The sequence below is a fragment of the Chiloscyllium plagiosum genome, chromosome 22 (assembly GCF_004010195.1).
Source record: "Chiloscyllium plagiosum isolate BGI_BamShark_2017 chromosome 22, ASM401019v2, whole genome shotgun sequence".
Taxonomy (NCBI): domain Eukaryota; kingdom Metazoa; phylum Chordata; class Chondrichthyes; order Orectolobiformes; family Hemiscylliidae; genus Chiloscyllium; species Chiloscyllium plagiosum.
This window is the reverse complement of record NC_057731.1, coordinates 49,420,736-49,434,903: the sequence shown is the minus strand read 5'-3', so window position 1 is coordinate 49,434,903 and position 14,168 is coordinate 49,420,736. Positions and strand designations below refer to the sequence as shown.

Sequence of the window (14,168 nt, the reverse complement as noted above, 5' to 3'; positions counted from 1 at the left end):
CACACCACCTCTCCCACATAATCCCCCTCCCCTCTATCTCTCTCTCTCTCCCCTCCCTCCATCTCTCTCTCCCCCCCAGATCTCTCCCTCACCCCTTCTTCCCCTCTCACCTGTCCATTTGTCCTTCTCCCTCATATCCTGTGCAGTCTCAGGAAGCGTGCTCCTCCATCTTGCCTGCTGTCCCTTCTGGGACTGGTCCCAGGGTGGGGTGAGGTACTTGTCTCGTCTTCGCCCAGTCCACTGGGTGCCTCCGCCCCAGACCCACTCACCACCTTGTTCTCTCGCCCACTCATTGGACAGAGATGACTGAGGGTGAGTCTAACCTGAGAGTCACCATGTCTCAGATGAGGGGAGAGGTTGGGAAGGAGAGTCCTTCATGGGAATTGAACGTATGCTGTTGGTGATACTTTGCATCACAGACCAGCTGTCCAGCCAGCTGAGTGAGGTTGCTGGGGTCCAGTGGGAATGCTGTCAGTCAGGGCAAGCAAACACATCTTGGCATCTGTGTTCCTAGTTTCACTCAGTGTCTGTTGTACCTTGCAGAGCAAGGGATTGACCTGGTCAAACAAGGCTACTACTCTGAGGCTGTGGAACTCTTTACAGAGGCTGTCCAGTTTGATCCCAAGGATCACAGGTAATGAAACCACCCAGGCTGTGTTTGGTGGGGGGGGGGGGCGTATGGTGGGGATGCAAAGAAGATAACCAGCTCTGATTGGTCAAAGTCCTGAGGCGGTGTAAGAGACCAATAACCAATCAGTGTCCGAGGTGGAACCTTCTTTTGAATATTTCCTTTATTTCAAAAATATACTTTATTCACAAAAAAAAAGTCTCTTTGTGTATTGACACAAAACAGTTTGGTTCTGTACAGTAGCATGTCAAGTAAACAAACAAAACGTTGGACATTGACTCGATCCAAAAAAAACCGAAGACCTCTTTTACATATAAAATACAGAGGAATTATCCAAATGTCGGATTATCTGGCAAGATCACAATTTCAGGAGAAAGTGAGGATTGCAGATGCTGGAGATCAGAGCTGAAAATGTGTTGCTGGAAAAGCGCAGCAGGTCAGGCAGCATCCAGGGAACAGGAGAATCGACGTTTCGGGCCTAAGTTTCCTGAAGAAGGGCTTATGCCCGAAACGTCGATTCTCCTGTTCCCTGGATGCTGCCTGACCTGCTGCGCTTTTCCAGCAACACAAGATCACAATTTCCCCAATGCTCGGCTAAACTATGTTATCCAGCATTCAATTATTCGGAATTCAATTAACCAAACAAAATATTCCCTCCTGTGTCCTTCAGATAATCGAGGTTTCTCTCTACTAATATTTACATATATGCGAGGCACTGGGAGTGTCCAATAACTGAACGGAACCCCATTTACCTTCAGCAGGAAGACCTCAGACAGTGGTCTTTCCCCCTGCACCTTGGCAGCTGTCCCAATCTCTAGAATCTTCTTTGAAAGATGACAGTGCCAGTCACACAGGAAATGGTGCATCATGGTAGTGTCACTGGGTTAGTTACCCAGTGGGCTGTTGGTGGGGGCGGGGAGGCAGTGGTGGGGGAGTGATTAGGGTTAGGGTGAGTCAGGAACATGGGAGCTACTGGGGTCTAAATTCAACTAATCAAATCTGGAATTGAAAGCTAATCTCAGTGATATGAAACTAAACAATCCTGCCTGGTTCACTGATGTCCTTCAGGGAAGGAAATCTGCCGTCCTTATTAGGTCTAGCCTACATGTGACTCCAGACTCATAGCAATGCAGTTGCCTCTTAACTGCCCTCTGAAAGCAACGGGAAACAACTTGGTTCAAGGGCAATTAGGGATGGGCAGCAAATGATGATAGCACAGTGGCTCAGTGGTTAGCCCTGCTGCCTCACAGCTCTAGGGACCCCGGTTTGATCCCAGCCTCCACACTGTCTGTGTGGAGTTTGCACATTCCCCCAGTGTCCGTGTGGGTTGGTTTCCTCCCACAGTCCAAAGATGTGCAGGTTAGGTGAATAAGCCATTCTAAATTTTCCATAATGTTCAGGGATGTATAGGTTAGATGCATTAGTCAGGGGTAAATGTAGAATAATAGAGCAGGGGAATGGGTCTGGGTGGGTTACTCTGCGGAGGGTCGGTGTGGACTTGTTGGGCCCAATGGCCTGTTTCCACACTCTGGGGATTCCATGTGATGGTCTTACCTCAAAACGTAGCAGTGGAGGTAGGCCATTCAGCCTATGAAATCTGCTTTCCCATTCAATGAGATCATGGCTGATCTGATAACTTTCAACCCTTACTTTCCTGCTTTTTCCCCATAACCCTCGGTTCAATTTCTGATTTAAAAAAAAGTGCCTGTCTCTCTCAGACTCGAATGTACCTAATGTAGAGCCAACTTGCGCACTCCCAGCACGATATCTCCAAGGCAGCTCCTGTGGACTCAAACCAATGTTTAACCACCCGACTGGAAACCCTTTTGCAGGTGGGAATCTCTCTGTTTCCCAGACTGATTCCTGGGATGGTGGGACTGGCCTGTGGAGAGAGACTGGATTGGTTAGGACCATATTCCCTGGAGTTAAGAACAATGGGCCGGAGGTTCAGTGAGACCTCATAGAAACCTATAAAATTATAAGGGGACTTGACACAGGTCGGATGTTCCCGATGACTGGGGGTCCGGAACCAGGGGTCACAGTCTGAGAGTTACAGGATGGGCCACTTAGTACTGAGATGAGGAGAAATGTCTTCACCCAGAGACTGGGTGAGCCTGCGGAATTCATTGCCACTGCCACTGCCACTGCCACAGTTGAGGCCAAAACAGCAAATGTATCAAGAAAGAATTAAACATAGCTCTTGTGGCTAAAGGGATCAAATGGGAATGGGAGAAAGCAGGGACGGGCAGGCTGAGTTAGATGATCAGCCATGATCATATTGAATGGAGGACTAGGCTTGAAGGGTTGAATGGCCTACTCCTGCTCCTCTGTTTCCATGACAATGAGGAAAGACACCTGTGGGGGAGTTCTGGATTTCTGAGCTTCTCCCGCCCCTTCACAATCAAAATTCCCACACTGCCCCTGAACGATCCCCTGAATGTCAGCTGTGGTGTGGGCTAACAGTATTGTAAATCCAAATAAACTCAGCTTTTGTTAATTTGTCACTGATCAGCCCAGCTCTCAGATTGGTAATGAATGGCTGGAATAGTTTGGACCTTGGAGTGATACTGCGGATCCTGACACCGGGGGGCACTGTTGTTCAACTAATAATTTTAAAGATACCATCAGCTACATTTAGTTAGGGCTCAGGAATATTCAAGGGATCAATCTCACTCCGTCACAACTCTCTCACACCACTCCCCACGGTAATATCTAACTGGCTTCAGGGACTAATCTCACTTCATCAACCTATGAGACCCCAACAGGCTTTTCCTCTCCCCCACCCAAGCCCAGCTCTCTTTATTTCTTTCTCTCTCTCTTTTACTTGTCCTCCCTTCCGTCCTATCTGTTGTTCTTTTACCCTTCACACAAGGAGGGAAGGTGATCCACACTGAGTAATGGTATGAAGGGCTGATGTAGTCTGGATGGGCCAAATGGCCTCCTTCTGCATCTTAAGACGCATGCAATTCTTTAGAGAAAGAGGAGAATAATGAGAACTCATATCATGGGTTAGCACTGCTGCATCACAGCGCCAGAGACCCGGGTTCAATTCCCGCCTCAGGCGACTGACTGTGTGGAGTTTGCACATTCTTCCCGTGTCTGCGTGGGTTTCCTCCGGGTGCTCCGGTTTCCTCCCACAGTCCAAAGATATGCAGGTCAGGTGAATTGGCCGTACTAAATTGCCCGTAGTGTTAGGTAAGGGGTAAATGGGTGGGTTGCGCTTCAGCGGGGCAGTGCGGACTTGTTGGGCTGTAGGGCCTGTTTCCACACTGTAAGTAATCTAATCTAATCTAATCTTTCTCCCTCTGTTTTCTCTCTATTTCTTTATTCCTCCATCTTTCTCTCTCCAGTCTTGCCGCCCTCCCCACTGCTACCAACTTCCCTTTCTCTCTAGTTATTAGATTCCCTACAGCATGGAAACAGGCCCTTCGGCCCAACCAGTCCACACCGACCCTCCGAAGAGTAACCCACCCAGACCCATTTCCCTCTGACTAATGCACCTAACACTATGGGCAATTTAGCATGGCCAATTCACCTAACCTGCACATCTTTGGACTGTGGGAGGAAACCGGAGCACCCGGAGGAAATCCATGCAGACACAGGGAGAGTGTGCAAACTCCACACAGACAGTCGCCCGAGGCTGGAATCGAACCGGGGTCCGTGGTGCTGTGAGGCAGCAGTGCTAGCCACTGAGCCACCATAGGGTTTTATTGAGTGGAAGACTGGGATGGAGAGGCTGAATGGCCTATTCCATATTCATAGGTTCACTTCCAGCATCCCCTCTGTGTGAGAGGATGAGTAATATTCTCAGTTGTAAAGACTGTTCGAAAATAGTTGGTACAAACCTCAGCCATGTCTTGGGACTGCCCCCATGTCAGTCCCACACAAGCCTTCAATGTTCACTGCTGCCTGCCATTTTTAGCAGAGTTGAGAAAGGTTCGGCTGATGAGATGGGTTTTAAAAGGACAGTTCAATCTCAGAGGTGGGCTGACAACTTTCGGGGAGGCAGTGGTCTCGTGATATTATTGCTAGACTATTAATCCAGAAGGTTAGCTAAATTCATTGTTGATTGTCAGAAAATCCCATCTGGTTCACAAATATCCTTTAGGGAAGGAAATCCGCCATCCTTATCTGGTCTGGCCTACATGTGACTCCAGACCCACAGCAATGTGGTTGACTCTTAACTAGCCTCTGGGCAATTGGGGACAAGCAATAAATGCTGGACTAGCCATAAGTAAATTTTAAAAATTTAATAAATGTCTCAATACTCTTTCCAACAAGGTCTGGCACTAGGTCACGTACAGTGATATTTGTTCACATGACCAAAAGCTTGGGGTTGACAAAGTAGATTTTAAGAAGTTCTCAAGTGAGAGAAGAGGGACATGAGAAGGTGGAGAGATTTAGGGAGGGAATTCCAAAGCTTGGGGACCAGGCAGCTGAAGGAACAGGCACCAGTGCTGGGGCGAAAGCATTTGAAGATTCAGAAGAGGAGCACAGAGAATTCGGAGAGTTGTGGGGGTCTGAGGACGTTAGAGACGGGGGGAGGGGTGAAGTCATGGAGAGATTGGAAACCAGGGGTGAGAGGTTATTGAAATCAAGGACAGAAAACTCTTGGAGATGGAAGGAGAGAGCAGGGCAATGGGATTGGTTCCGAAGTCCTTCAGCCAGAGAGCCAGTATAGGCACATGTGCAGTATAGGCATCTGGCTGTGTGCTAAGGATCAGTAGCAATTCCTCTCTATCCCTGATTCCCTGTGCTGAACAAATGGTGGTGTAGTTGTGGAATACAGTTGGGAGCAGGCTTATAAATAGCACAGGAGCTGAATTGGTGGTCTCTGTGCAGGACGTGCTGCTGTGCAAGTTTGCAATGTGGTGTCACAACTAATTGACAACTTGGGACTTGTTAAATCTCAGCAGCATAGGCTCAGTCCATGTCCCTCCCAGCTTACTTCATGAAAAATATCATTAAAATTTGAGCGCAGCATTCATCAAAGCACTGCTTTCTGTTGCTCTGTGGTCATTTAATTCAGGCGACGGAGTTTTGTTCAGGCCCTGTCGAGAATATCAATCACACTCTGCTTGATGATCAATCTTTGTCTTATTGATGAGGGCCGGTTGGGCTCGGTTTTTGATCTGGAGTCCAGAGGGTGAACAAGTGACAGAAATCAGTTTGATTTAATTGTGTCTGTTTCAGTATCTTTGATCCAATTAATTGTGTGTGTGAGAATCCTGTGATTCCTCAACTCTGTTATTGGAATGATCGACTCACTTAGGCCATCGAAATGATTGCTCAGCTGGCTTTTCAAAACCATGTAAACAGGGGGAATGGTGACTCCCAAAAGAATTTGCTGATCCTGAGATGGTCTGTTTGTAGCTGGTGCTTAATTCTTAGGACTTTTCACCAGAAACATTTCATTAACCATGGGTACGTTTTATGTCAAACTAGTTACTTCTTGTTAATAAATCATTGTTGCTCTGTGTAATTTGGGTGGATGTGCTATAAACATTTCCTCTCACCCAATTCCTTTCAGAATTATCCAAATTTCAATGGGTTATTTTTGACGTGCGTCTGCTGGCAAATTCAGCATCAGATTTTCACATCACAGGGTCCACCAAAAGTATATGTGACTAACGAACATCTTAATGATGGTGATGGAAGGAAAATTATTGGGCCTAAGCAATGGTCTTCAAACTGATCACAGAATTATAGCTGTTCAGAAGGAGGACATTCGGCCCATTGTGTCTATAGCAATTCTATCCTCTAGTGCTAATCTCCAGCCTTTTCCTCATATCGTTTCCATCTAAATGATCATCCAATGTCCCTCTCCAGTGCCTCAACCGAACCTGCCTCCACCACAATTCCAGCCCATTCCCTAACCACTCGCTGTGTGAAGAAATGTTATCTCCCACAACCCTTGCTTCATTGGCGCATCACTTCACATCGATGTCGTCTTGTTCTTTTCTCAGGAACAATCTGTCCCTCATCCACTCTGTCCAGCCCCACTCATGATTTTGAAAACCTCTATCAGGATTTCCCTGTTGTTATGTTAGTCTGTGCCTCATTGCTTGGCCAGAGGTTACAACAACTCAGTGCATGTGATTGTTTGCTGTGATCTGTGGGTTTATACATACAGCAGGATATTTGTACCTGATGTGGCAATGCTTATGTTAACTCCTGTATGATGTGGATAAGTAGTGCTGAAAGATTCAATAGATGTCTATTCCAGCTCCTGGTACGTGCATGTACTGCAGTGACAGACAGTGTAATGCCTGAGCCAAAACTAAACTATTTGGTTACGTATACATCCATCAGAGTGTCATGTTTCAAGTGGCCCCAGTTACATGGAGTCCGAGATCCCTCTCCATTCGTCAGTGGTCTTCAGAGACTAAAATCGAAGACTTAAAGATCGCCTGGTGGTACAGAACTTGCCACATTGTCAAAGTTAGGACAGATTAACACAGCTGCATGAGTACCAAATTTCAAAGTGAAATAACTGCACACAGGCGGGTATCCCATTAACCATGTCATCCTTTACTTACATGGCTACAGTGGATGGACTCTGACCAGCCAGCTCAGAGCCAGCTCCTAGACTGAGAAGACTCACTGTTAACATATATGTTTGTAAACCGCCACAGTAGCGCCCAACAGCGGCAGTGCTTATTTTTCCCCAGTACCCATGTCGTGCGCGTGTAGGTGTAGAAGAAAATCCGAGTGCAGAAAACGTTATTCATACTCCATTCACCAGGAAGAAAAAAACCACCCGAGTGGCCAGTGACAAGCCCTGCTCATCACAGGGGGATGCTGAGTGATCAAAAAGGTGAAGGAGAGGGCAGGGACTAAATCAAAATGGACTCAGAGGGAGAAATAAAACACTGCACATCCTGTTTCCCACCTCTCCCTGAAAATCTTGAGGCTGTTGGTAGACACCGTGTGCTCCTTTCTTTTTTTGTTCCTTTTTCTTTTGCTTTCTTTTTATCTTCAGCGGTAGTGCTTATTTTTCCCCAGTACCTATGCCGTGTATGTGCAAGTGTCTGACACAGTGAAGAACGACAAGTGTGTAAATCTTTATTTATTTTCCACCACCAGGAAGAAAGGAAACACCCGAGTGGCCAGTGACAAGCAGTGCCTTTCTCAGAGGGCACCTCTCCTGTTTACATCAGTCAGCCAAGGCTCCCTGATTGGCCCAGGTTAACAACCCCAATCAAGGATGTTGTAGTCAGTGAGATCCACCTGGCTCTTGTTCAAATCACTACACAAAGGAAACAACAGTTTATGCTGCACTTTTTTAAAAAAAGTGCTGAGTTTCCAACCAGTCTTTTCTCATGAAATATAAATTGTTGTTCCCTTTGAGACTTGACATCTGTCCTGACAAGTGAGAGATGAAAATCAACTGGACTGAAGGTGCAGAGCTTTGACTCCCCTGAGATTAAAGAGTTTCTATGTGTTACAAGCTGATTTGATGGTTTAAAGCCTTTCAGAGTCTGTAGGATGCCACCAAAAATCCTGTCTGCCTCACCCTTCGTACTGTTATTAAAAAAAACACTCTTCCATTATCTGAATTAGAATTAGGTTTATTGTCACTTGTACCCTCACAGTGCCAGCTCAGGTACAAATCTTAGATACAAAATAGAGAAATAAAGATGAAACAAATGACATTACAGTGATTCATGGTATACATTAGAAAGTAAGACAAAGTTAAAAAGGATTAACATTACAGTCTGATAAACAAATTGCAGAGACACATTACATTGCAGTAGATCACCGTGGGAGCCTTCCACACATAGTCTGACTCAGCTCTCAAACCACTGATCGCTTGCGCCAGAACCCAATCTACCAACTGTCCCTGCTCCGCTCCAGATCTCCAGCCTACTCCTCTCCGGTTCTCATCCTGCTCCACCACAGGACTCCAACCCATTCCAGGCCTTAACCACTACGCTCCAGGCCTCCAGCCCACTCTGGGCCTCCAGCCCTCTCCACTCAGGATCTCTAGCCCACTCTGTTCTACTCCGGGCCTCAGCCTGCTTTGCTCTGGGCCTCCAGCCCACTCTATTCCACTCTGGGCCTCCAACCTGCTCCACTCTGGGCCTCCAGTCTGCTCTGCACCAGGCCTGTAGCCCATTCTGGTCCACTCTGGGCCTCCAGCCTGCTCTGCTCTGGGCCTCCAACCCGCTCTGCTCCACTCTGGGCCTCCAGTCTGCTCTGCTCTGGGCCTCCAGCCCATTCTGGGCATTAGCCATTCCAAGATAAATTTTATTTTAATAAAACATTTTAACGTCTTTGGGGAAAAAAAGAGAGGAAAGTGAAGAAAGAAAAAGTGGATAGACAGATGAGCTCTGGGCTGAGGAGCCTGGATGCTGCCTACTCTGCAGTCACCATCTTGGAATCTGCTTTCCCTTTCCTGACGTCTTGGCAAACCATGGTGTGGGATGTGGTGACTGTCCCTTCCTCACATCTGCACCTCCTGATGCTGCCTGGCTTGTTATGTTCCTCCAGCCTCCTGCTTGTCTCCTTTGGATTCCAGCATCTGCAGTTTTTTTGTCTCTTCCCCACTATCGGCAGCCCGAAGCATTCTTTTAGAGGAGGATCCCACTTTCCCCCAAAAACCTGCCATCCTGTTTCCAGTGAGTGAAGGACTTGGGTCCACCGGCTGGTCCATCGGATAACTGAGAGTTGGCAATGCCAGGGACAAGCTGTAGCTCCCTCACTAACGTGCTTGGAATTGTTTATAGTGCTGGGCATGAGCCGCGAAACCATTAAGTTAATGCATTGTGGCGAAGTAAAATTTTAATCATGAATCACAAAGCAAAAACATTTTATTCGCACCGTCAGACTGATGGAACTCTGTTTGGTTGTGTCTGATTTCCTTTATCATAACATTGGCATTCATCAACTGAGACCGAAAACCAAGTCAGTCTCACCTGAAAGGAAGATTGACGTGTTCTTAATACTCTTTCAATAACTAATTTCCAGGATAAATGTGATTAATTTTCGCTTTGTCTATGCAGCAGAAGTGTGTGTATTTTTTCGGGATTAATTACCTGCAGATAATCGAGCAGTCTCTGAAATTAGAATCTTACAGCTCAGGAGCAGGCTCTTTCAGGCTTGCGATAGGAAGAAGGGGACTTGACTCAGAGGGCACACACATTAGTACAGAGGGAATAGTGAACTGCTCCATTTGGATATGTTCCACCTGGCCTTTTCTCATTGGAACAGAGAAGGATGAGGGGTGACTTGATAGAGGTTTATAAGATGATCAAGGGAATAGATAGAGTAGACAATCAGAAACTTTTTCCCCGGGTACAACAGAGTGTTACAAGGGGACATAAATTTAAGGTGAAGGGTGGAAGGTATAGGGGGGATGTCAGGGGTAGGTTCTTTACCCAGAGAGTGGTGGGGGCATGGAATGCGCTGCCTGTGGGAGTGGCAGAGTCAGAATCATTGCTGAACTTTAAGTGGCAATTGGATAGGTACATGGATAGGTGCTTAAGCTAGGACAAATGTTCGGCACAACATCGTGGGCCGAAGGGCCTGTTCTGTGCTGTATTGTTCTATGTTTTATGTTCTATGAATTGGCTGAGGCCCAGTGTCTGACCAATCGGTGTACGGGGACTGTATACCGGGCTTTAAACTGACTGTCGGGTGAAACTTAGAAAGCAGGAGTAGGGTAGGCTATTCATCCTTTTGAGTCTGCTACCCCTTTCATTATGATCATTGGATTTGATTGATTGTAGTCACATGTACCTAAGTACAGTGAAAAGATTTGTTTTGCGAGCATACAGGCAGATCATAGGAAATACAAATCATAGGGAGCTTAGAGTGAGGCGTACAGGTTACAAAACTGCACAGAAGATGCACAAAGCAAAATTAACATTATATGAAGTTTGGGAGCCCATCCAGCATAGAGATGTACAGCATGGAAACTGACCCGTCCATACCAGCCAGATATCCCACCCCAATCTAGTCCCACCTGCCAGCACCCAGCCCATATCCCTCCAAATCCTTCCTATTCATATACCCATGATTTCGAGGCGAGCATAAGAGGTACAGTTAGCAAGTTTGCAGATGACACCAAAATTGGTGGTGTAGTGGACAGCGAAGGGGGTTACCTCAGATTTCAACAGGATCTGTACCAGATGGGCCACTGGGCTGAGAAGTGGCAGATGGAGTTTAATTCAGATAAATTAGAAGTGCTGTATTTTGGGAAAGCAAACCTTAGCAGGACTTATACACTTAATGGTAAGGCCCTAGGGAGTGTTGCTGAACAAAGAGACTTTGGAGTGCATGTTCATAGCTCCTTGAAAGTGGAGTCGCAGGTAGGTAGGATAGTGAAGAAGGCGTTTGGTATGCTTTCCCTTATTGGTCAGATTATTGAGTACAGGAGTTGGGAGGTCATGTTGCGGCTGTACAGCACATTGGTGGAACCTGGTTCTGGTTTCCTTCCTATCGGAAAGATGTTGTGAAACTTGAAAGAGTTCAGAAAAGATTTACAAGGATGTTGCCAGGGTTGGAGGATTTGAGCTACAGGGAGAGGCTGAACAGGCTGGGGCTGTTTTCCCTGGAGTCTAATAACAGCAGGGAAGAAGCTGCTCTTGAACCTGTTGGTGCATGTGTTCAAGCTTCTGTATCTTCTGCCTGATGGAAGAGGTGATGATGAGATAGTTAGCTTTGCCGAGTTGCTGGGTTACTGTGCTAGGTAACATGAGACCTCTGCACAATAACCCAGCAGCTCAGCGAGCTAACCAACTACCTCATCTACAACCTGAGCAACAGATCTTCACCAAAATGTTAAAGGGGTGATCATGGCTAATTGTCCAACTTAACAACCTGTTTCTAATTTCTCCCCATGCCCCTTTGATCCCTTTAGCCTATATCTAACTCCTTCTTGACAGCATTCAAAGTTTTGGCCTGAACCACTTTCTGTGGCAGAGAATTCCACAGGCTCCCCACTCCCTGGATGAAGAAATGTCTCCTCCTCTCAATCCTAAATGGCCCACCCCATCTCCTTTGACGATGACCCTTGGTTCTGGACTCCCTGGTTATCGGGAATGTCTTTCCCCTGTCTAGTCCTGTTAGAATTTTATAGGTTTCTATGAGATTCCTCCTCCATTCTTCTGAATTCAAGTGAATATAGTCCTAACCAATTCAACCTCTCCTCATACATCAGTCCTGCCATCCCATTGGTCTGGTAAACCTCTATTGCACCCCCTCTATAGCAAGGACTCTAAAACTGTACACAACATTCCGGATGTGGTCTTAACAAGGTCCTGGACAATTGCAGCAAGCTATCCTTGTTCCTGTCTCGGAATCCTCTCGCTGTGAATACCAACGTGCCACTTGCCTTCTTCACCACCTGTTGCATGTGCATTGCTGACTTGCAGTGACTGGTGTATAAGAACACTCCGGTCACATTGTGCATTCCCCTCTCTCAGCTTACATCTTTCAGATAATATTCTGTCTCTCTCTTTTTGCTACTCAAGTGGATACCCTCCCGTTTATCCACATTATAAGACCATAGGAGCAGAAATTAAGCCATTCAGCCCATTGAGTCTGCTCCACCATTCAATCGTGGCTGATAGGTTTTTCAACCCCATTCTCCCACTTTCTCCCTGTAACCTTTGATCCCCTTGACAATAAAGGTCTATCCATCTCTCTTTGAAATATACTCCATGACCTAGCCCCCACAGCCTTCCGTGGCAATGAATACTACACAGTCACCATTCTCTGGCTGAAGAGGCTTTTCCTTATCTCTATTCTAAGGGTCTTCCCTTTACTCTAAGGCTGTGCCCTTGGGTCCTTGTCTCTCTTGCCAATGGAAACATCTTCCCAATGTCCACTTTGTCCAGGCCATTTGGTATTCCATAAGTTTCAATTAGATTCCCCCCTCATCCTTCTAAACTCTATTGAATATAGACCCAGAGTCCTCAAACATTTCTGCTATGTTATATAGCCCTAATGGGCAGTGCTCATAATTTATTTGCTTAAGTAATCAGATGGGTCATCTGGTGATGGGTTATATAAAAATGAAAAGTGTCGGGTTCTTAGGGTTGTTAGATGTTCAAGATTTAGATGTAATTGTCATGTGTACTCAAGTACAGGATTACAGTAAAAAATGTCAAATGCCGTCACACACACACACACACACCCATTTTAGGTACAAAGATATAAAAAAAACTCTGGTACAAACTGGTAAGAACATATAAGAACATAAGAACCAGGAGCAGGAGTAGGCCGCCGCCCTTCGAGCCTGCCCCACCACTCAGTAAGATCGTGGCTGATCTTTTCGTGGGCTCAGCTCCACTTACCCGCCCTCTCACCCTATCCCTTAATTCCTTTATTTTTCAAAAATAAACCTTAGCTTTAAAAGTGATTACTGAAGTAGCGTCAACTACTTCTCTGGGCAAGGAATTCCATAGATTAACAACCCTGTTGTTGTGGTTCTGTTCGCCGAGCTGGGAATTTGTCTTGCAAACGTTTCGTCCCCTTGTCTAGGTGACATCCTCAGTGCTTGGGAGCCTCCTGTGAAGCGCTTCTGTGGTGTTTCCTCCGGCATTTATAGTGGCCTGTCTGGGCCTCTGGGTGAAGAAGTTCCTTCTCAGTTCAGTTTGAAACCCGCTCCCTCTAATCTTGAGGCCATACTCTCTTGTCCTAGTCTCACCCACCAGTGGAAACATCCTCTCTATTTCTATTTTATTGATTCCCTTCATAATTTTATATGTTTCTATAAGATCCCGCTCATTCTTCTGAATTCCAATGAATATAATCCCAGTCTATTCAGCCTCTCCTCATAAGCCAACCCCCTCAACTCCGGAATCAACCTAGTGAACCTCCTCTGCACCCCCTCCAGTGCCAGTACATCCTTTCTCAAGTAAGGAGACCAAAACTGCACACAGTACTCCAGGTGTGGCCTCACCAGCACCCTGAACAGCTGCAACATAACCTCCCTGCTTTTAAACTCAATCCCTTTAAAAGGTTAAGTATTACCTTTATGGAATAAATAGAAAAATAAAGAAATAAGGTAATAGTTTACATTGAAGTCCTTAATATAAACTGGAAAAATGAAAGAGTAATGTTAAAAGTTCAACGTCCTTTGATGAGTGCTTGCTGGGGCTTCAATCTCCTCCACTTAGCTTGCTTATCACTCATTATAGTACAGTGGTACTGTCCCCCTCCTCTGACTCAGAAGGTAGGGTTCACATGCACCAACCCAGACATGGTCAAACGTGTATGTGTGCTTCTGTGATTTCTCTCGATGGGTGAAAATGTTTGGAGAAATGCCACAAACTGGAATGAGGAGAGCTCAGTTGAGCAGCAGCCAGACTCCGGCTTTAGTTTCAGAGATTTCCGTTTGCGTTGTGGTGTGCCGATGAGCTTGTCCGAGTTGAGAACCATTACGGCTCCAAAGTGAGCCAGAGGGTCCTGGGGAATCCACTCTTTGCTCTAAACAGCAACTTTGGTTCGAAGTGAGGTGAGGTGACGATTGAAGAGGAGAAGTGGCCTCTGCTAAGCGATGGCTTCTTGTTTTGCTGCACTGCCTGCATTT

General features: G+C 46.3%; 1 protein-coding gene across 3 annotated transcripts in view; it reads left to right on the top strand.

The window, feature by feature from the left end:
- zgc:123010 (uncharacterized protein LOC641500 homolog) overlaps nt 1–14,168 on the top strand; it is a 151,511-nt gene that overhangs the window by 87,775 nt on the left and 49,568 nt on the right. For all 3 annotated transcript variants that reach the window (XM_043713012.1, XM_043713011.1, XM_043713013.1), the window contains exon 8: nt 544–634. In XM_043713012.1, the coding sequence (XP_043568947.1) occupies nt 544–634 (91 nt within the window). The remainder of the gene's footprint in view (nt 1–543; nt 635–14,168) is intronic.